We start from the raw sequence: 23,640 nt of genomic DNA on the forward strand, positions 1-23,640 counted from the left end.
TAGGGAGTTGTGAAACATCAAAGAAATGACATCTGAACCTGGAGTTTTCAAGGCAGGGAGAGCATTTCAGGCAGAAGGAGTGGCCTGTAAAAAGGCACGAGACACAGTGGGGAAGACGGGTATCAAATTCAGCTGGATCACAGGCTATGCATGGTCCAGCAGGAGAAGATGAAGCTGGAAACACAGCGTAGGAGTCAGAGTGCAAAGAATCTTGAATGCAAGGCCAGGAAATTGGACTTGAACCCCTCAGTCAATAGTCCTCAAACTACGCCCCTGCGAGAACCCAGATGGCCTAGACTAAAAGTGAGGGCTATTGGGATGCATAGGAGGCTACAGTCCAGCCCCAAGGAGGAGGACTTGCTGGATGATTCTTCAGGCTTCCTGACTGGGCTTCCCAGAAATTCAGAGGAGCCAGTTTGGTGAAGAAGAGAATGTCGACATCTCAGTGTCACCTAGGGAGTCTTACAACAGAAGGTTATGTTGTATTTCCCAGCTCAAATAGGCCTAGGTGTCACTGGGGAAAAGGATAAGCAGGACTGGTCATCGTGTGTGTGCTGGCCCATAAATGTGGGGCCAAGTCTTTCCCCCACAATGGGACACCAACTTTCTCTAATAATCAAAACAAGTACAGATATTTAGTGAGCACAAACTATGAGCCAGACCCTAGTCTGAGAGTTTTATGTGTGATATTTCTCATTTAATCACAATAACCCCCGATAATATTTATCAAATGCTTCCATGTGCCAAGCATTGTACGAAATGCTTCAAGTGGATAATATCTCACTTGACCCTCACAACTATCTTGAAACAGATAACTAATATTCCTTCCATTTTAAGAATAAGGAAATGAAGACACAGAGAGGGCTGGTGACTTGTCCGAAATCAAATGACTGGAAAATGACAGAGCTAGGACACAAAGCCAGGTTTGTCCGAATCTAGCTCACAGCACTTTGCTGTGCTCTCTTCCTCAGAGGAAAGGCTTGGAGATGGCAAGCTTCAAGTCAATAAAATCCAGAGAAAGGAACTCTTCCTTATCCTTCAAAGCCCTGGCTCAGTATCTTAAAACCTGTTTCCTGGGACACCTGCATCAGAATATTCTTGGGAGCTTGTAAGGATGTAGATTCCTGGAACCCCCATCCGCAAGATTCTAATTCAGTAGGTCTAAGATGGGACCTCGGATTATTTTTATGCACACAGAAGATTTTGAATCACAGGGCTGGCTCCAACAGCACCTCCTCCAAGAGCCCCCACTTCACCCCACTCCATCCCAGAGCACCTCTCTTCAGACTACAGCACTGCACTCTGGCACGAGCCACAGCTCATCTGGGGTTTTAGTAATGTTCATGTCTTCCCTACACCAAAAATAAGACTAGATTACCTTCATGGGGCTACACCTTTTTACAAGCATTTCCAGTGTTCCACTTAATCCCTTTCTACACTGTGGGCATTTTGAGAGGGGGCCTTTCTCCTTGTGATTCCTGTCTTATATCTGAACAGAGTTTTTTACAATGCGTTCAGAGTTTCACTTGCCCATGGTGGCCAAGCTAGGAAGTGGCAGGGCTAGGATTATGAACCTAAGTTTTCTAACTCCAAGCCCCGTATTCCTGCCTCCACAGCAGCTTTCCTGTACTCTCCTCAGTGTAGGGAAGTAAGTTTGGCCTCCCTATGCCGTTACATGGTAGTGGAGATTAAGTTAGATAATACCTTAAAGAGCCTGGCTCGGTGAGCACTCAATATATTATGTGGAGAAGGGTAAACTGAGGCCAGGGAGAGTAAATGATTTCCTCCAAATCAAACAACAAACTGCAGGGTGTAGACAGGGATATGGGCCAGCCCCAGACTCTCCTTGTTGAGAGAGCAGCTTTGGCGGCCTCGGAAGCTCCACACCCCCGGACTCACACACACTCTAGCGAGGCGCCACCACGTGGGCAGCGGAGGAAGGAAACGCCCTTCAAAGGGAGCGTTCGGGAGTGGTCACCCGGCGGGGCGGGGCGGGGCGCAGGCGCGCAGTCGCTGGAAGATGACGTAGCCGGGGGCGTCAGGCTCTGTGTTGGTTGGAGGGAGCATGTGGGTCTGCAGCAAGCTGTGGCGGGTGCGAACCGCCGCCCGGCAGTGGCGGGGGCTGCTCCCAGCTTCTGGCTGTCACGGACCTGCCGCCTCCTCCTACTCCGCATCCGCCGAGCCTGCCCGGGTCCGGGCGCTTGTCTATGGGCACCACGGGGATCCAGCCAAGGTCGTCGAGTAAGAGACAGCGCCGAAACCGGGGAAGGGGACTGGGGTTTCTGGAGGGCTTTAAGACGAGCTGTCGACTGGGAAGAGAAGGACAGGGTCCGAGGAAGGGGGCAGAGAATAGCAAGACGAAGCCGAAGCCCAGGGCGCTTTGGGTAGCTCAGAAAGACCGTACTTGAAGGTAGCTGAAGACCCGAGAAGCAATTATCAGGGTATGAATGGCTGATGTTTATTGATCGAGTATTGTGTCAGGCAATCGCTTGTTTAAATGAATGCTCCCATTTAATTGTCACAACAGTGTTTTGGGGTAGTTACTTGATTTATCCCCATTTTGCAGATGAAAACTGAGGCAGAAGAGGTAAAATAACTCGTCCAAGGTCACACAGCCAGTCAGCGACAAAGTCAGAATTTAAACCTACGTCTGACTGACCTGCCTGAGTTCTTACTCTTCTATTATGATTTTTTGGAAGAAGTTTTCAGGATACTTTTACGTCCATTTGGATCTTCACTTGTCAGTAAAGAGTAGGTCATAGACCATTGTTTCCAGAGGGCAGGGGACTTGCCCAGAGTGAGATCGCTAATAAGTGATTGGAACGGGACTGGAATCCATGGCTTCTGATTCCAAACTCATACGAGTTTCTCTCCACTCCACCTTATATGCATCTTGGCTTATAAAAAAGAGCTGCTTTGGTGCCATACAGACCCAAGTATCTATGTTTGGTCAAATACAGGCTCAACCTCTTACTAGCTGTTTGGTCTTAGAGAAGTCACTCAGCCTCTCGTTACTTTTATGACTTTGTCTTCCTAAAATTCTGTTGGATCTTATTTCATGCTTTTTGCATGTGGTTGATAAAAACAGTATGTCAGTTGCCAACAATTATAAATCTGCACATAAATAGCCATTCAGAAGGGCTATCGGGCCACTGAAGTGGAGCTAAGGCAAAAGCACAGGTCTGAGAATCAGAATACTTGGGGTCAAATCCTCGTCCTAGCTTTGCATTTGGCAAGTTACTGAGGTTCTCTGAGCCTTGGTTTCATCATCTTTAAAAATGGAGACAGTACAGACAAAGTTCATAGTGGTAATCTGCTAAGATCTGTGCAGTGCTCTCCACCAAAGAACACCTGCATGCTCTTGTGCAGTACCTTCTTTTTAACTCTTTGATTCCCAGCAAATAGTCTGATTATTTTCCAAAGGATAGGCAAATGTGGCATTACTTTAATGGTTAAAATTCGGGCTAGAGCTGGTCAGGGTGGCTCACACCTGTAATCCCAGCACTTAGGGAGGCTGAGGCGGGTGGATCACCTGAGGTCACGAGTTCTAGACCAGTCTGGCCAACGTGGCGAAACCCCATCTCTACTAAAAATACAAAAAAATTAGCTGGGCTTGGTGGTGGGTGCCTGTAATCGCCGCTGCTCAGGAGGCTGAGGCAGGAGAATCACTTGAACCGAGGAGGCGGAGGTTGCAGTGAGCCGAGATTGCACCACTGCACTCCAGCCTGGGTGACAGAGCGAGACTCCGTCTCAAAAAAAAAAAAAAAATTCAAGCTAGATGTTTTGACAGGTTGTGAGGATAAGCCTCAGATAAATTCAAGGTCATGCAATCAGCCTAGCCACGTCCAGCATTACAGAAATTGAAAAGAATGTCAAGAAGACACATCGGTCAGTAAACTCCAAATTGTATGTTGATCACAGGTAATAAAGCGTTGCATCAGGGAAGACGTCTCACTAAGGACTGTGTTGTAAGGAACTGGTGCAGCTCTGATGAGCACTCCTCCATTTCCAGGAACGTACACCAAATGAGAACAACATAGTGTCTCTCCCACGGACTTGTAGTTTGTGTCTGCAGCAGGACCTGCTACAGAACAGGTGCTCCTAAAATGTTAGTTCAATCTAAATCTAAATTTCTGGAAAAAGTGCACCTTTTATTAAGTTCTGCTGTGGTGATGAGGAAGGCCTGGGAAAGTTCAGCTGAATGCAGTTGCCTCCTAATTGATTCCCTCCTCTTGGAGAGCCAAAGAAGCTGAAACAGACTGGTCTGTTTGCAGATGCCACTTGGGAAATAAATAAATAAATAAAAAGACAGCTTCTATTATTTCCTTCTGTGGAACTTCAGTAATTTCCCTCTAGTTCAAAACATGATACTTCCGGCCGGGCGCGGTGGCTCATGCCTGTAATCCCTGCACTTTGGGAGGCTGACATGGGCAGATCATGGCGAAACCCTGTCTCTACTAAAAATACAAAAATTAGCTGGGTACAGTGGTGCACGCCTGTAGTCCCAGCTACTCGGGAGACTGAGGCAGGAGAATTGCCTGAACCAGGAGGCAGAGGTTGCAGTGAGCCGAGATCGCACCATTGAACTTTAGCCTGGATGACAGAGCAAGACTTCCTCTCCAAAAAAAAAAAAAAAAAGATACTTCCACAAAGCATTATATTCAACTTTGGCTTCACAGCACAGTCACCATTTGTAGTGCTTTTATTTTTTGTATTTGCCCACATAAAATATCAGACAGCTTTTATTTTTTATATATTTATTTATTTATTTTGAGATGAGATCAAGCCATGTTGCCCAGGCTGGTCTTGAACTCCTGGGCTCAAGGGATCCTCCTGCCTCAGCCTCCTGAGTAGCAGGGATTGCAGGTGTGTACCACCACACCCAGCTTGACCTGTAGTGCTTTTAGAAACTACCGTACATATTCCTAGGCCCCACTCCTGAGGTACTTAGTAGGTCTGTGCTGGCTTGGAGCATCTGTTTTTTTCAAAGCTCTCCAGGTGTCTCTGCTGCCCAGGCCAGGCTTGAGAACCACTGCCCTGTGGATAGATTGTCAGACAAGCAGTAATTCTCCCCATGCTCCAGAAGGGCAACTTTCCTTTCTGACCCAGATTCAGGCGGCTTTACTTGTTCTCATATGGACTGAATCCAGAGACTGGGATTCTCTTTGTAGTCATGTCTTCGAGGTTTAGGATAACCACACTGTCACAGAAAGAATCAGGTGTTCTTTACACATCCTATTAACTAGGTGTCTGGGTCAGGTTACACCAGGTAGGGGTCATGGGACTACCTAGAGTCTGAACAGAGCATTCTCAGACCTAGTGTAGTTTGTGATGCTTGCGCTGTGGGCCACACCTCTGCAAGCAGGAAGGAAGGAATGAGGAACAGCCTGCTGAGGTCTGACTTCTCAAAAGGAGGCCTCCAGGTTTCTCCTGTTCTCACGTCCCTGTTTTCATTCCTGTTGGCCTCCAAACATTGCAGCTGTTCTCTCCTAAGCCATTTTCCCCTGTTGCTTAATTTCTTTCCCTTTCTTCCAAAATGGGATCCCCTAAATAAGTATTTGGGCCTTTTTTATTTAAAAGATTAAACTGCGGATCTAAGTAAAGACTGTGCAGAAGAATGACAAACATTCGAGAAATTTCAGAGTTCTCCATAGCCACTGTCCCTTGTGCAGAGTTCTAGATTCCCTACCAGATAGTTCCCAGAAACCCAGGGGCCATGCATGGTGGCTCATGCCTGTAATCCCAGAACTTTGGGAGGCTGAGGCGGGCAGATCACCAGAGGTCAGGAGTTCGAGACCAACATATCAAAACCCTGTCTCTAGTAAAAATACAAAAATTAGCCGGGCACAGTGGTGCGTGCCTGTAATCCTAGCTACTTGGGAGACTGAGGCAGGAGAATCGCTTGAACCCAGGAGGCGGAGGTTGCAGTGAGCTGAGATAGCACCACTGCACTCCAGCCTCGGCGACAGAGTGAGATTCTGTCTCAAAAAAAAAAAAAAAAAAGATAGTTCCCAGAAACCTTTAGTTCTTCTCTTGCCTTCTTTTTTTCCTGAAAGTCCCCTCAGAACTTTACCATTCTCTGGATCTTCTGGTGAAAACAGCTTTCATTTATTGAAAAGCTGTATAGCAAGCATTGGGCTTTATAAATGCTGCCTATATATTATGGGGTTTTAAAATCACAGCAATCCAGTTTGATTATTATTACTTCTACTTTACAGATAACGAAATTGAAGCTCAAGTAGATTGAAAGGCACTTATCCAAGATCATACAGCTAGGATGCCCCTTCTTTATTAAAAGTCCTTGATGTAGACATAGGCCTGAGGAAACAATGGCAGTCACCTCAAATGATTTTTTAAATAAACTTTAAAAAATATATTAAATAAAATATATAGATGGGGTTTCACCATGTTGCCCAAGATGATCTCAAACGCCTGAGCTCAAGCGATCCTCCTGCCTCAACCTCCCAAAGTCTCAAATGATTTTTGGGAATGTGATGGACTATAAAATTGGGAAAAAGCTCAGAAGAGAAGGTGAAATTGTAGGTCATTCAGGTAACCCCAAGTTCCTATGCTATAGAAAGGGCAGCTCCAACCTTGGGAAACTTTAGAAATACCATTGTCTGTCTCTTCCCCTTTTCAGGATCCCGAGACTTTTGTAAAACAGCATCCTGATCATCTTGGCTTTCTCACCTGCCTGCTGCTAGTACAAAAATGAAAATGAGCTAGAAAACCCGTGGACATATACTCATTCTGTCTTTTTGTTTCTTTTTTGAGATAGAGTCTGGCTCTGTCCCCCAGGCTGGAGTGCAGTGGTGCGATCTTGGCTCACTGCAACCTCCACCTCCCAAGTTCGAGTGATTCTCCTGCCTCAGCCTCCTGAGTAGCTGGGATGACAGGTGCGTGCCACCATGCCCAGCCAATTTTTTTTATTTTTAGTAGAGACGGGTTTCGCCATGTTGGCCAGGCTGGTCTTGAACTCCTGACCTCAGGTGATCGGCCTACCTCAGCCTCCCAAAGTGCTGGGATTACAGGTGTGAGCCACTGCATCCAGCCTCCCCATTCTGTCTTAAGCCAGATGGACTTTGGAGGAGCAGGTGGTGGGGCCCCAGGCTGTCCATTCTCACTATAGGGCACTGTTTACTCTCAGGAATTTCTTCTTTTTACAGTTAATAAAAGCAAAACTGCAGGTGACTTGATTGTTAAACCCAAATTTTAGTACTTTGGGAAAAAAATCGCATTCTGGGTTTGGTGCTCTGTTTAGAGCCCTTTATTGTGGCCATGAATGGAGTGGGAACAGACGGCATGGATGTAGTAAGTTGGCCAGCATGTATTCTTTGAGAGTTTACTGAGTGCAAGCCACTGAGGGTACAGAGTTGAATCTGTTGTGGTCGTTGCCCTCAGAGCCTCACAGCCTAGTCCAGGAGAAAGACCACCATCGTCCAGTGGTGTAAATGCTGTGATGGGATATGTTCAGAGTGCTGTGGTCACCCAGAAGAGGGGTGCCTAACCCCCTCGGGGTAGTCAGAGTCTTCTCTGAAGAGACAGGGTGTAAACTGAGTGCCCCAGAGATCCAGTGAGCAGTATATGAGGAAAGTGGAAAAACGTCCCAAGCAGAGGAACCTACATGTGCAAAGACCCCGAAGGAAGAGAAAACATGGTGTGTCTGATCAGTCCGTATTTGTTGACTGCCCACTGTGCCCTCATATGTAATCCTGTGAGAAAGGTGTCTGCTGAAACCAGCTCAGAGGGGACTACCCTCAGATCACAGCGCTCAAGCCTAAGCAGATTTCACATTCTATAACTCATACATTACCTTCCATCGGGCCTTCAGACTAGGCTATGGAGTTTAAGGCCAAGCCCTGCTACCCTGATTTTCTCATTGTTGCCGCTGAAGGTGAAAGCTGCAGGCACACCCCCCAGGAATTACACAAAAGACTGGGGTTTTCCCTCCATCCAGAGAGTCCAGGAGGAAAGCTGCCCCTCGGTGCCACTCCAAGTTGTCTCTTGCCCTGTCCTAGCAGCTCTCTGGGATGAACTGGCCTTTCCCACCCTGGGTGAGGTGGGAGGGGTCCTCATTTTAGAGAAGAAAAAGCAAAGATGACACGAGGTGAACCTGTGACTTGGGATGTTTCTTGCCTGTGTTCCAGTCCCACCTCTGCCACCAATTATGGCAGTAAGGAAATCACGTTAGTCTCCAATTATCTTCAGTTACTCCTTGATAAAATGAAGAGTGACCAAAGTCAGCAGTGGTAAATACGGGTATGTGTGCTGTCCCCACGCAGACCTTCACAGCTCCTTTCTATAGACCTCAAAACGTCCACTCCTCTTTATCACATTCTCCCCAGACAACACTCTTCCTGCCAAGACAAAATGGGCCCTCAACATCCTTCTCAGCATAACACTGCAGCCATGGAAATTATCATAAGACTTGAATCCTCTTTGCTCCAACAATTGTCCAGCTCTGACAATTCTATGAAAGTAGCGCAGGCATTGACTGCGTGCTCACCAGTGGTTGTTCCAGCAGCCTCCAGGGAGCAATGGTTTGACTTGAAATCTGGGACCCTGGGCACAAGATTTCACCAGGGACCCTCCCTTGGCCCTTGGTTGGTTACACAATCAATAGCCCTCCCAGCCTCCAGCCAGACGGGAGCTGCATGGTTGTGTTTTTACCTGTCAAAGAGATCCAAGCAGCTTGCAGGCAGGCAGGGACTGTGCAAGCTGAGTGACAGACACTGCAACTCCCTTGTAGTGGAGTGTCGGCAGATGTAGAATATCATGGGGCCCGCAGACTTTCTGGTCCTCTTAGTTTAGGGAAAGTAGGGGATTGAGAAGGTTTCTTTGCTAACTGGGTAGAAACTTCCAGAAGTTGCCCTAAGTTTCTGATACCTTCAGTTCAAAATGATTGTGCTAAAGAGCCGAAAAATGAGTCCTGAATGGTGGGAGTCCTGGAAGCCGTAAGAGGTGCAGGGAGGGTGTGGTTGTGTCCAGCACACCAAACCACATGGAACAAAGGAGCTTTGCTCAGGTAAAGGAGCTCTCCCTGAGAGCCCAGGACTCCCTCATTTCCCAGGGAGCCAGGCCCTTACAAGCTGTGAGCTGAGGAACTTCATTCCTTCACAATTGCCTAGTTGTGCCCTGGTTATTAATTATTAGTCAAATCCCAGAACAATGTACCTAGCACACCAGGCATTTCACTGAATCACAGAAGGCAGCTTGGTGACCAGGGGACCGCAGATAGACTGGGGAGGACCACATGAGGGTCAGTTACATTCACCCAGTGCCCTGTGATGACACAAACGTTCTTGGTTCTGTACTAAGTAGATGACAAAGTCTCTGGCCAGTGACAATTTCTCCCTACCTGTTCTTCCTGCTCAAAATGCTATTGACCGTTTGATGTGATTGAGTAAAAGATGAAAGATAAGTACAAATGATTGCTAATTAAATGTGGAACGCAGGAAAGATATCTCAGCAGAGCTAGCTAATGCCCACCTTACACAGCAAGTATAACTGTGCCAGTCTCCGGGGTACTGGCCTCTTTTCCCCCCTCTCAAAAGGCTCTTTCTTCTGCCTGCTTTTGTCTCCGTTGTACTTCGTATGGCATCACAGGTGTACAGCCTTGGCCTCAAAGGAGCCATTGTGACCTTATCCAGGCTGGGATCTGTTGATTGAGGACAGTGGCATCCCCTCAAGTTGCATGGCGCCATTACACTCACAGAGGGAGGACGTGAACGGTATGGGGGAAGCAATTTGAGATCTAGCCAGGCTGGGTTGGGTGCCTCATTTGTACTCCAAAACATAGCCACTGTTTCCTTTAGTGAGTTTTTTTTTTTTAAGAACGGGGAAGAAATTGCTGTCATTACACTAGAGGTTTAACTCTTGGAATTCAGACTTGGTCCCTGTTTTCCCTCCTGTCTCAGCAGAATGGTATCCTTGACGACGTGGTTAGCACTGTCTGCGGGAACAGCAGTGTGTGTGGTATTGATGGCATTCCCTGGGGCAGGCCAAGGCTGGCCTCCCTGGTGAGTGGCAGCTGGACCCCCTGACCCCCAGGCTTGCAGCAAGTGTGGGGCCAGCCCCCGCCACCATCCACCTGTGTTTGTAGCTTCAACTTAACTTCCCATCTCCTAGACCCTCACCCCTGCTTGGCCCTCTTCACTCTCCTTCCTCCCACTTCGGTGAATCTCAAATGACAGAGCTGCTGGGCTTCCCAGAAGACAAAGAAGAGAACCAGGGGCCCAGAGCATGGTTTCTCAAACTGCTGTTTGGGGCAGGCTGCGCTGTGAAAATATTGTAGTGTTCCCAGCCCGCGTTAAATCTGGAAAGCTCTGGATGACACAGGCCACATGGGTTTCTTTATTTGGGGACTTCTCAGAGCCTGTATGACTAACATGTAGTCAGAATCTTAGAAAAGGGGCTTAGTAGGCAGCATTTCCCAAACGAATTGGATCCCAGGAAATACCTAACAGCTGGGCGTGGTGGCTCACGCCTGTAATCCCAGCATTTTGGGAGGCTAAGGCAGGTGGATCACGAGGTCAGGAGTTTGAGACCAGCCTGACCAACATGGTGAAACCCTGTCTCTACTAAAAATAGAAAAAAAAAAATTAGCTGGGCATGGTGGCACGCACCTGTAATTCCAGCTACTCAGGAGGCTGAGGCAGGAGAATTCCTTGAATCTGGGAGGCAGAGCTTGCAGTGAGCTGAGATTGCACCACAGCACTCCAGTCCGGGTGACAAAGCGAGACTCTGTCTCAAAAAAATAAAAGGTCGGGTGCCCTGGCTCACGCCTGTAATCCCAGCACTTTGGGAGGCCAAGGCGGACAGATCACGAGGTCAGGAGATCGAGACGATCCTGGCTAACACAGTGAAACCCCGTCTCTACTAAAAATACAAAAAATTTAGCCAGGCGTGGCAGTGTACACCTGTAATCCCAGCTGCTGGGGAGGCTGTGGCAGGAGAATGGCATGAACCTGAGAGGCGGAGCTTGCAGTGAGCCGACATCGCGCTACTACACTCCAGCCTGGGTGACAGAGCAAGACTCTGTCTCAAAAAAAAAAAAAAAGAAAGAAAAGAAATACCTAACAGCATCTCCAAGGAAAATTCAGCACACACAGCGTAGTGAATGCTGGTGTAGTGTTCAACAGCCTGCATTTTGGAGTCTAGCTTAAGATCAAGACTCGTGAGCAAATTATTTCTCTGAGCCTCAGTTTCCTCTGCTTTAAATTTGGGTGATACCACCCTCCGCATAGGCATTTTGAGGACTGAACGGCATCATGTATATAAAATGTTAAGCATACTTGGAGCTCAGTAAGCCATCAACATAAGTTGTCATTTCGTTGTTGAGTGACATCACCCAGAATAGGTTTTTCGACTCTCCTAGACGCCACGCCACCGCCAACTCACAGTTCTATATGTCTAGCCCTGAGCACTCTCTGCTCTGTATCCATACTGCAGGTCACCTGTGTCCCCTCTCCAAATCTACTCTTCCTTCCTCCCTGGCTCAGCATTCAGTTGTCCAAGCCAAAGGCCTGGGAGCCATCAAAGACTTCCCTTCCCTCCCGCCACATGGAACTGGTCACCAAGTGACATTAGTGTTGCTTATTTAAGAGATTTGACGTGACTGAATCCTTCTCCCCATTCTCATGGCTCTTATGCATATTACACCTGTTGCCTGGTCTACTCCTGGGTCAGATGCTTTGTCATTCCCTCTGGCAGGAAAACCTTTTGTCTTTTCTCCATCCACCCTGTAAATGCCTATTTATCCTTCAAATTATGGTATCCTTTCTTCCAAAAACCCTTTTCGAATCTTCTGTTTTCTTCCTCCCACCAGGCTGGACACTGTCAGCCAACTTTAGCACCACAAGCCTCCTTCTGTTACAGCCCTTCTCCCAGTGTTTCCATGGATGCGTTCCCAGTCCATCAAGGCCCTGAGAAGGGGATTTGTTTTATTTATTTATTTTTTCCTGAGACAGGGTCTCTTGTTGCCAAGGCTAGAGTGCAGTGGTCATTCACAGGTGTGATGATGGTAGACAATAGCCTTGAACTCCTGAGCACAAGCAACTCTCGTTCCTCAGCCTCCCAAGCAGCTGGGACTACAGATGCATGCTACCATGCCCACCTTTATTCATCATGAAGCCCCTTGGCACAGTATCTGGCACTTTGACTGTCAGTAAATATTTGTTGAATTATGTTTACTTGAATTTTCCAAAAAGTTGCTGTCTTCCTTTCAGTGACTCACTGATTCTTTTCAGAGGTATAACCAGGGAATTGTTTCAAAGGTTTCTTTGGATATTCCTACAACTGATAACAGATGCCATTTCTTCAGCATCTACTGTGTAGGTACTACCATAAATGCTTTACATACATTAACTCATTTAATCCTGTGAACTGAGTTCTCGTGTTATCCCCTTTTACAGGGGAATATTCTGAGGTTTATCTAGCTGATAAATGACCAAGGTAGGATTCAAACCCAAGGCTGCCTGCTTCACTCCAGATCCGTGCTCTACCCATCATCTGTGAACTGAGATCTACCTGTATTCTCATCTTGACCACAGTCATTCAGATTTTTAAGAAGTGCAGTCTCGCTGCACATGTGATGTGTATGCCTAGACTGAATGCGCTTAAGGATAATCTCCATCTTTATTTGAGCCCATCTTTCAGGAATATTTTCATAAACAGCCTAGAAAGAGAAAGAGCAAGTACAAACAGCTAAGGCCCTTTGGTTTGGGCCCCGCCCCTGATTTCCTTAATGACTGGCACTTTTTTTTTCTTTTTTTGTTTTTTTTTGTTTTTTGTTTTTTTGTTTTTTTTTTTTTTTGAGACGGAGTCTGGCTCTGTCGCCCAGGCTGGAGGGCTGGAGTGCGTGGCCGGATCTCAGCTCACTGCAAGCTCCGCCTCCCAGGTTCAGGCCATTCTCCTGCCTCCGCCTCCCAAGTAGCTGGGACTACAGGCGCCCGCCTCGTCACCTGGCTAGTTTTTTATATTCTTTAGTAGAGACGGGGTTTCACCCTATTAGCCAGGATGGTCTCGATCTCCTGACCTTGTGATCCGCCCGTCTCGGCCTCCCAAAGTGCTGGGATTACAGGCTTGAGCCACCGCGCCCGGCCACTTTTGAAACGGAGTCTCACTTTGTCACCCAGGTTGGAGTACAGTGGTGTGATCTCCACTTGTTGCAACCTCTGCCTCCCAGGTTCAAGCAGTTCTCCTGCCTCAGCCTCCTAAGTAGCTGGAACTACAGGAACACACCACCACGCCTGGCTGATTTTTGTACTTTTTTTTTTTTTTTTTAAGTAGAGACAGGGTTTCGCCATATTGGCCAGGCTGGTCTCCAACTCCTGACCTCAATTGATCCACCCACCTCAGCCTCCCAAAATGCTTGGATTGCAGGCGTGAGCCACCACGCCTGGCCATGACTGGCACTTATGCCACATTTTCTCACTAGTGAGAAAAGTTTGATCCCAAACATTTATTCAACAGTGAGTTGAGACTAAAAGTTCTCTGCCCTCTGGGAGCTCACAGTCTAACAAGGAGACAGCACATACACACACATTCTGACTAACAAAACTAGGTGATAAGTAGAAAGAGCTCTGAACTCAGAGTCTGAAAGACCTGAATCCAAGTCTGCATTTGCATCTGCAGTTCCAAAATCCTGAAAGCTCTGGAAACTGACAGTTTTTTTCTATAATTTATTTGAAGGAAACCTGATCTAACATGAGGTTTTTATGTGGTCTTTATTCATCTCACTTAGCATGAGTATTCCTACATTTTGCTGCAGAAACATTCATGTGTCTGATCACAGGGTGCTGCAACAGCCCCCAGTGGGTATGTAGATAATACATGGCCCCAAGAGTTTTGGAAAAGGGATTGTGAACCTATGTCTTCTCCTGATGAATTGACAAAAATGTGTGAAATGGCTTCACAAACTAAACATTAGTAAACTCATATGAGATAGTCTTAAATAGCATGATGTATAATTCTGTACAATGGGAGCACCGCGCAAGTGATTTTTTTTTCTGGACTAGGAGGAGGGTTGAAAGATGTCTTAAGGGAAGTAAACTTTGAACTGGGCCTTGAAGGGTTAGTTGAATTCCTCACTTCATAGAGAAGCTGTGGAAGAAACATTCTGGACTGTAGGAAGAACGTATAGAAAATGTGTAGAAAAAATGTCTTTAAACAGCTTGAGCACATGAACTTTGTCAGTTTACAGAAAACCTCTGATGATCTGTGAAAATGGAGAAGTGCTGTGGATAATATAAAGGGGCAGCTAGTCCAAAATCCATTTGCTCTGGGCAGGATTTTTCTTTTGAATGCAGACTTAATACACACATTGGGAGTGAAACATCACTGTCTAGGCTGATGCCTCCTTGCTGTGTGCCCACCTGTTAGCGCTCCCTCCCTCTCCCCATAAGGCAACTGCAGCCAGTCCAGCCTGTGCTCATTTCACTGCCCTCTGCTTGGTGTGGGGTCAGCACCTTACCTGCTGGCTTTTCTAGATCACACTGCCAGGTTCAAATCAGGTCAGCCACTTGCTACTTTGTAGTGGCCGTGAGCAAGTTATTTACCTCTTAGAGCCTTTGTTCCTCAGCTGTAAAAGCAGAACAATAGTATGAGAGCTATTGTAATAGGAAAGCTGGCAGGTAAAGCACTTAGCAGTGTGCCTGACTGGTAAGCACTGAATAAACAGTACTTATTACTATTGCAAGGACTCCCCATCCTCCAGCTATGTGTAAATACATACATTCCTTAATTGAGTAGCTGGGACTACAGGCACACACCACCACACCTGGCTAATTTTTGTATTTTTAGTAGAGATGGGGTTTCACTAGGTTGACCAGGCTGGTCTCGACCTCCTGACCTCGTGATGCATCCACCTCAGCCTCCCAAAGTGCTGGGATTACAGGCGTGAGCCACCACGCCCAGCTATTATTAAACATTTCTTGAAAAATCACACTTTCACCACAAGATCAAGCCTGCGGTATAATTAAAAGGTCAGATTTCTGCAGGAAGTAGGTGGAATTACATCGGCTTAGTTTGGTGATACTGTTGCCTAATGCTAAGAACCTCTTGTTGGCAGTTTTATGTGTCTTGGGTAAGTAAAAATGAATTATTACTTAATAAATGCATTTGGGCAGAGGGAAACATTACAAACATGAAATCTTAGGGGTGTGGAGAAAGAAAGAAAGCAGTCACTGGTGATTAAAAAGTCACAGGCCCCTTGGGTCTAGTACACTGACCAGTACTATCTGGTTGGCAGATCTCCTTTTTTAAAAAACTTTTTTGAAATAACAAAAGTAACACATGCACATTGCAACTTGGCCCCCCTCAAAAGCTTTCTTGCATGTTTTGCCCATTAAGCAAAGTTTCAGTGGGATAAAGATGTTGCCACCGTGGTGTCCAAGACCCACCATGAGCAGAGGGACTTACCACTGACTTAACATGGAAGAGGCTCCCAGAGGGGATCAGGTTCAAACCACTACTGCAACTCTGTTTTACAAATGGAGAAACAGAGGCCTAGAGCAGAGAAGAAACTTGCCCATGGTGACCCAGGCATCCTGCGGTTGAGCTTTACACCCAGGACCCTCAGCCCTCCACCCAGGGTCCTTTCTGCCAGACAAGAATCCTCCTCCAGAAGGGACATCACTCAGAGTGAATCACGGCCACCCAGGGAGTTTTTTGTGAACTACACGGGCCATCTCCCCATTACCCCCACACTCCGCAACTAACAGAGATCTCTCCTCTCCCCTGTATATGTTACGACCAAGAATAAAATCAAACAGGTGGAGGACATGTCAGCTAGCCTGGGGTTTCCCAGGTATGCCTGTTGGTAAGAACTACTTGGGGTGCCCTCATCTGGAGATTCTGGCTCAGTAATTCAGAGGTAGGCCTGATAATTTATATCCATGAGCATACCAGGTAATTCTTATAACCAAGCGAGTTTTGGGAAACACAGGGCTCATCTAGGCCAGCAGAGGTTTCCTGTCCCAGAGAGGGCAGTGGGGTTGAAAGGCCAGGTGCAGTGGCTCACACCTGTAATCCCAACACTTTAGGAGGCCGAGGCAGGCGGATCACAAGGTCAGGAGTTCACGACCAGCCTGGCCAACATAGTGAAACCCCATCTCTACTAAAAATTTTTTAAAAATTAGCTGGGCGTGGTGGCAAGCACCTGTAGTCCCAGCTTCTTGGGAGGCTGAGGCAGGAGAATCGCTTGAACCCGGGAGGCAGAGGTTGCAGTGAGCCGAGATTGCGCCATTGCACTCCAGTCTGGGCGACACAGTGAGACTCTGTCTTTAACAAAAAAAAAAAAAAAAGAAAAACACTGTAGATTTTCCACTTGCAGTTAATGAGAGTCAACCTGGATCCTATGTTGATTTCTTTTTTTTTTTTTTTGAGACAAAGTCTTGCTTTGTCACCCAGGATGGATGGCACAATCTCAGCTCACTACACTCTCTGTCTCCCACATTCAAGCAATTATTCTGCCTCAACCACCCGAGTAGATGGGATTACAGGCACCCACCACCATGCCCGGCTAATTTTTGTATTTTAGTAGAGACAGGTTTTCGCCATGTTGGCCAGGCTGGTCTTGAACTCCTGACCTCAGGTGATCCGCCTGTCTCGGCCTTCCAAAGTGCTGGGATTACAGGCATGAGCCACCACGCCCAGCCTTCTGTGTTGATTTCTTATAGTACCTCTCTTTTATAACAGAACCATAATTCCTGGGCACACATGGCAGCTCAGAAATGTTGCCTGACCTACTTTGGGGAGATGATTTGAGCAAAACACCCAATCTAGCCTGGATGACATGAACATCTCCGTTTGGCTTTGTGCTTAGACTCAAGAACCTGGAGCTAGCTGCTGTGGGAGGATCAGATGTCCGTGTGAAGATGCTGGCAGCCCCTATCAATCCATCTGACATAAATATGATCCAAGGTAACCTTGGTTTCTGTGGCTTATGTTAATTGGCTTTTTTGTTCAGCTGCCACCTCATTTTCATTCCTCCTCAGGTGTGGGTGTGAAATGCCTGTGATTAGCAGCAGCTGTTCTCCAGATGAGCCGTCTACAGGCTGTGTCAGCCCTGTCTGGCCTCCCTTTTCTGGAATGTGAGGATTTTTGAGAAGAAGATTGCAGTGGGGAGTAAACTAAACCTTGTGAAGTGCCTACGACATGCTGGTTTTATTTCATATGTTATCTGATCTTCATAATAACCATGAACACTAAAGAATATCGTCCCCCTATACAGACAAGTAAGCTGAGGCTCAGAGGTTGGTTAGGCAGACAGTCCAAAGCAGAGCCCAGATCAGGCCTAGGATGGCATGGACTCAAGTCCATACTCTTTCACTGCCCAAACATCACTGGTTGACCCTTTAATGCTCTTCTTCCTCAGGAAACTACGGCCTCCTTCCCGGACTGCCAGCTGTTGGAGGGAACGAAGGTGTTGCACAGGTGGTAGCAGTGGGCAGCAGTGTGACCGGGCTGAAGCCAGGAGATTGGGTGATCCCAGCAAATGCTGGTTTGGGTGAGTTTCTCCAGGTGTCAGCTGCCTTTTCATTCTTCCAGATCCTATTTCACCCACTCTGTACACATCCACTGATTGGCTCAGTGTACCTGGGTAAGGCAGGTTTATTTTTATTTTATTTTATTTTATTTATTTATTGAGACCAAGTTTTGTTCTTATTGCCCAGGCTGGAGTGCAGTGGCGCAATCTCGGCTCACCACAACCTCCGCCTCCCAGGTTCAAGCGATTCTCCTGCCTCAGCCTCCCAAGTAGCTGGGATTACAGGTGCCCGCCACCACACCCAGCTAATTTTTGTATTTTTAGTAGAGATGGGGTTTCACCATCTTGGCCAGGCTGGGTCTCAAACTCCTGACCTCAGGGATCCGCCCGCCTCGGCCTCCCAAAATGCTGGGAGTATAGGCGTGAGCCACCACGCTTGGCCTTGTTTTATTTATTTATTTTTTTTTTTTTGAGACAGTCTTACTTTGTCACCCATGCTGGCATGCAGTGGCGCGATCTCGGCTCACTGCAACCTCCGCCTCCCAGGTTCAAGCGATTCTCCTGCCTTGGCCCCCTGAGTAGCTGGGATTACAGGTGCCCACCACCACGCCTGACAAATTTTTGTATTTTTGGTAGGGAGGAGGTTTTATCATGTTGACCAGGCTGGTCTCGAACTCCTGACCTCAAGTGACCCACCACCTCAGCCTCCCAAAGTGCTGGGATTATAGGCATGAGCCACTGTGCCCAGCCTGAATTTTGTTTATACATGGGGATGAGCCAAGAGGCATTTCATGTAGAGGACGTAAAATGAGCAGAGACACAAAGGTGAGATTGGGAAATGGTGGAAAATCCACTGTAGCCTCAGCAGAGTGTTTGCACATAGTAGAGGATTGCACGAGTGAGAAAGAAGGCCAGAAAGGCAGGTTCAATCACTTGAGCCCAGGAGTTCCAGGCTACAGTGGGCTATGATTGCACCATTGCACTCCAGCATGGGCAACAGAGTGAGACCCTGTCTCTAATTTTTTTAAAAAAGGTAGCTTGGGGGCCGGGCGCGGTGGCTCAAGCCTGTAATCCCAGCACTTTGGGAGGCTGAGATGGGCGGATCACGAGGTCAGGAGATCGAGACCATCCTGGCTAATAGGGTGAAACCCCGTCTCTACTAAAAAATACAAAAAACTAGCCGGGCGAGGTGGCGGGCGCCTGTAGTCCCAGCTACTCAGGAGGCTGAGGCAGGAGAATGACGTAAACCCGGGAGGCGGAGCTTGCAGTGAGCTGAGATCCGGCCACTGCGCTCCAGCCTGGGCGACAGAGCGAGACTCCGTCTCAAAAAAAAAAAAAAAAAGGTAGCTTGGGTCCACATGGGGTAAGGCCCTTCCCAAGCCAAGGTAATGAGCAGGATTTTCTTTGATATATTATAAGGAGTCGTAGGTGAGTTTTATTTTTTAGCACTTAACAGTTTTCAAGGCACATCTGTTATACACATCGATCCTCACAGCAGCTACAAGAGGGAAGAAGGACATGTATTATCCACCCATCGGACATAAACTGAAGCTTGAGAAATAAAGCCCTGGCCCAAACTCAAACAGCAAAATGACAGTGCTCACTGGATTCTTTCTCCTGGGTTCCCACTACACACCAGTGTTATGATCTTCTGGGTTGTAACTTACAGCGACCCAGCTCAAGCTTGCTGTAAAAAAAAGAAGTTGGGGCTGGGCGCGGTGGCTCACGCCTGTAATCCCAGCACTTTGGGAGTCCGAGGTGGGTGGATCACCTGAGGTCAGGAGTTCGAGACTAGCCTGGCCAACATGATGAAACCCCATCTCTAATAAAAATACAAAAAATTAGCCGGGTGTGGTGGTATGCGTCTGTAGTCCCAGCTACTGGGGAGATTGAGGCAGGAGAATCTCTTGAACTCAGTAGGCGGAGGCTGCGGTGAGCCAAGATCACGCCACTGCACTCCAGCCTGGGTAACAGAGCGAGACTCCATCTCCAAAAAAAAAAAAAAATAAGTTAAGGACAGGTGCAGTGGCTCATGCCTATAATCCCAGCACTTTGGGAGACTGGGGCAGGCAGATCACCTGAGGTCAGGAGTTCAAGACCAGCCTGGCCAACATGGTAAAACCCGGTCTCTACTGAAAATACAAAAATTAACCAGGCATGGTGGCATGCACCTGTAGTCCCAGCTACTCGGGAAGCTGAGACAGGAGAATCACTTGATCCCAGGAGGCAGAGGTTACAGTAAGCCGAGATCGTGCCACTGTACTCCAACCTGGGCCACAGAGTGAGACTCCATCTAAAAAAAAAAAAAAAAGTTAATTGATCTGTGGAACTGGGAAGTGTAACAGGTTAAAAGCTTTGGGTTCAGCTGGATCTAAGAACCCCAGCACTATCAGAGTTGTGTCTCTCACTTGTTCTCAGATGGGATCTCCCCACATATTGATATAGTCAAACCAACAAATACTTATTGGCCACTCTCTTTGTGCCAGGCACTACTCTAAGTATTTCATGTATATTAACTCAGTTGTTCCCACAACATGAGGTGGTTACTTCCTTCCCATTTTGCAGGCAATACAACAGTAAATGCAATGGAAAACTGTAAACTGTTGAGCAGTTTGTCCAAGGTCACCCAGCCAAAAGTGATGGAGTTAGAATTCAGATCCACTCTGATACACACCTCTCGTAGATGGCCACCAGCAGCCTGAGGTTCATATCACCCTAAAAACAAACAAATGAGCACATCCTCCACAATTGTGTCCAGCACATCCCCCAGAAGGGCCCTGAATGGGCCTTGCCCATCGGTGAACCAGTCCCCTGGGGTGGGGTAGGGCCACTCCGGTTGTTCTGATTGAGTCTCTCACCTTCCTCCGTGGTACAGAAGATGGGGCCTTGTGGTTGACAGCCCCAGAGATTAGGAAGGAGCACTTATAGAAAGAAAAAAAATACTGGGGGAAAAAAAAACAGTAATAGGAGTCTACTACAAGCTCTTTGCTTCTCTAAGATCATGGAGGCTGCCAAGAATGGCTCCACCATCTCCTACACCCACCTGGCGGTGAAGGAGCTCAGCCATTTGAGCAAATTGAGAGCTGCGAGGATTCACTGGATCCTGATGCCAGTACTTCGGGCCAGCCCCTGTGCTGAGTGAAGGTCCTATCAAGGTGAGCAGACAGTTCCTGCCCTCAGAGTGCTCTTGGCTGGCAGTGGGAGGCCCAGGAATGGAAAAACAACACTTAATACAATACAGTATTACAAGCACTATAATCACAGGATTGACACAAAGACAAGAGTCCTCTATCTTGGAAAGCCTTAAAAAAGGCTTCCCGGAGAAGTGATGCTTGAACCCAGTCTGGAAGAGCTGCTTTAAGTGCAGCCAGTGGGCTAGGTGAGGAGGGGCTTCCCAGGCAGGGAGTGCAGTGTGTGTGAACGTAAGTGATAAGAGAAGGCACAGCACTGGTGGGGAACTGCAGGTAGCTCAGGATGGCTGGCTCATGGGTGGGAGTGGAAGAGAAGTGAGGTGGAGCTGGAAAGGTGGGCTGGGGCTGGGTCCTGGTGGGCCGGCATCCACAGTGCAAGGGGTACCAACGGAGAGTTAAGTAGAGGAATGATTTGTGAGGATTTGGCAATGCAGAAAATGGTCTGGAAACCATTGGTCTGGAAAGGCAGAGGGTGGAGGTAGAAAGCCTGTGAGGAGGTGGGCAAACAAGTCAGGCTTCAGATGATGAAGGGTGAGGGTCTGAATAAGACAGTGCTGTAGGACTGGAGAAGAGGGTGTGGAGTCAAGAGCTAAAATAACAAGATTTGGCAATACTTTGAATTTGGAGATGAGAAGAATAAAGGACGTCTGCCAGGTGTCTGGGTAATTGTACGTGTGGTGGTGGGGGTACCCAGAACAGGGATTCTTCCCTAGAGGAAAGGTGATTCTTTTTTTGTCTTGTTTTTCTTTTGAGACAGAGTCTCTCTCTGTTGCCCAGGCTGGCGCAGTCTTAGCTTACTACAACCTACACCTCCTGGGTTCAAGCAATTCTCCTGCCTCAGCCTCCCGAGTACCTGGGACTACAGAAGCCCACCACCACGCCCGGCTAATTTTTGTACTTTTAGTAGAGATGGGGTTTTGTCTTGTTTGCCTTGTTGGTCAGGCTGGTCTTGAACTCCTGACCTTAGGTGATCTGCCCCCCTCAGCCTCCCAAAGTGTTGGGATTACAGGCATTGAGCCACCGCGCCGGGCCAAAAGGTGAGTCTTTTAAGCAAGGTGCCAGCCAGAGAGGTTGAGGATTTTATAATTGTGAGTACTGCAATTAACTCAGTGTATTCAGCAAACATTTTGTGAGCATCTGCAGCATGCTGGACTCGAGGACACAGCAGTGAACGGACATGGTCTTTCTTCTCATGAAGACTGCCATTTAGTAAGAGTGGCAACTATTAAACACATAAGTTCTCAGCTGGCCACAGCTTGGTCATTTTCCATGGTTCTGAGCTGCCCAGCTGTTGCTGAGCCCATAGCCAGCCTTTTCCCACATGCAGCCAATCCCAGGGGAGACTAGACCAGATGGTGTAGATAGATCTTTGCCAACTGACTTTCTCCTTGGGAAATACACAAAATCTTCCTGAGGAAGCACAGAGCCATAGAAAGAGCACTGGCTCTGGAATCAGGGGCAAGTTCTCTTTCCAGCTCCACTGTATGACCTGATTTAAGTCACAGCTACTTTGTGCCTCAGTTTTTTCATCTTGAAAATGGGACTAATAGTCACTGCCTAGCATGTCTCAGCAGACTCTTAATACAACTCAACTGAGAGAATATATGCAATGATCTTTGCAAATGCCAAAGATCTCTATGCATTAGATCAGGAGTTGGCAAACTTTTATCTTAAAGGGCCAAATAATAAATATTTTAGACTTTGTAGGCTATACCATCTTTGTGACTACCCAGTTCTACTATCGTAAACATACAGACAATATATAAACAATTGAGTGAGCATGGCTGTGTTCCAGTAAAACTTTATTTACAGGACCGGGCGTGGTGGCTCATGCCTGTAATCCCAGCATGGGAGGCTGAGGCGGGCCGATCGCTTGAGTCCAAGAGTTCAAGGATGGCCTGGACAACTTGGTGTTGTCCGTCTCATGTTGTCCAACATGGTGAAAGTCCATCTCTACAATAAATTAGCCAAGTGTGGCAGCGTACACCTGTAGTCCCAGCCACTGGGGAGGCTGACATGGAAGGATAGCTCAAGGCCCAGAAGTAGAGGTTGCAGTAAGCCACACTCCAACCTGGGCAACAGAGCAAGACCCTTGTCTCAAAACAAAAAAAAACACTTTATTTACAAAAACAAGTGGTGAGCCAGATTTGGCCCACAGGTCACAGTTTGCTGACCCCCAAGTTAGATAATGGAGATGGTTAAGGGTCAGTTGCATATGAGTGAGGAATTGGGAATCCTCAGAGCTAAGGTCTGGGAATTAGCATCATTCAAGGAAAGCAATGTGTGTTATACACCCACTGTATGTGAGGCATAGTGATAGTCTCTGTACAAATGTCTTTAATTTAATCTTCCCACTATGACATAAGTGTTATTTTCTGCATTTCACAGATTAGGGAAATGGAAACTCAAAAAAGTAAAGTGATCATTCAAAGTCACACACTAGTGAGTGGCAGAGCCAGCGTTTTTAAGCAGGTCTCTCCAACTTCAAACCTAAGAGTTCTACTTGAAATCCTGAAAGCCCTTGTCTCTGACCATGGGTACTGCCTCCCTCCCACCCAGAGTCTCTTGAGAAGAGGATTAGGGACTGCTAAGCCCCAGAAATTCATATCAAGGGCTGGATTTCCATTGTCATGCCATAAGGGGAATTAGAAAATGCCCTGGATTTCATACATAGAAAGCCCTGCACTAAGCATTTGGCATAGGGTAGAGTGCAGTAAGTGTTAGCTGAGATGAGTGGGAACAATGATTTGAAGGCCAGTCTGGGGAAAGCCCACAGGATGCTGGGGCACTTCCTGGATTCCAGAGGAATCCTTGCCTTTTCAGTCTCTTATTTTCTCAGCCATAGACCTACTCTAGGATTGACACAGCCTTCAATAAAAAGTGTTCCCAGGCCAGGCTTGGTGGCTCACGCCTGTAATCCCAGCACTTTGGGAGGTCGAGGCAGGCAGATCACGAGGTCAG

General features: G+C 47.3%; 1 protein-coding gene across 1 annotated transcript in view; it reads left to right on the forward strand.

Moving 5' to 3' along the window:
- Positions 1-2,018: 2,018 nt before the first annotated feature.
- Positions 2,019-23,640, forward strand: part of MECR (mitochondrial trans-2-enoyl-CoA reductase) — a 38,156-nt gene continuing 16,534 nt past the window's right edge. Inside the window, exons 1-3 of the mRNA XM_033227432.1 lie at positions 2,019-2,241; positions 16,826-16,923; positions 17,378-17,509. Coding sequence (XP_033083323.1) covers positions 2,066-2,241; positions 16,826-16,923; positions 17,378-17,509 — 406 coding nt within the window. The 5' untranslated portion in view covers positions 2,019-2,065. The remainder of the gene's footprint in view (positions 2,242-16,825; positions 16,924-17,377; positions 17,510-23,640) is intronic.

The sequence above is a fragment of the Trachypithecus francoisi genome, unplaced genomic scaffold (assembly GCF_009764315.1).
Source record: "Trachypithecus francoisi isolate TF-2019V2 unplaced genomic scaffold, Tfra_2.0 Lachesis_group12, whole genome shotgun sequence".
Classification (NCBI taxonomy): Eukaryota; Metazoa; Chordata; class Mammalia; order Primates; family Cercopithecidae; genus Trachypithecus; species Trachypithecus francoisi.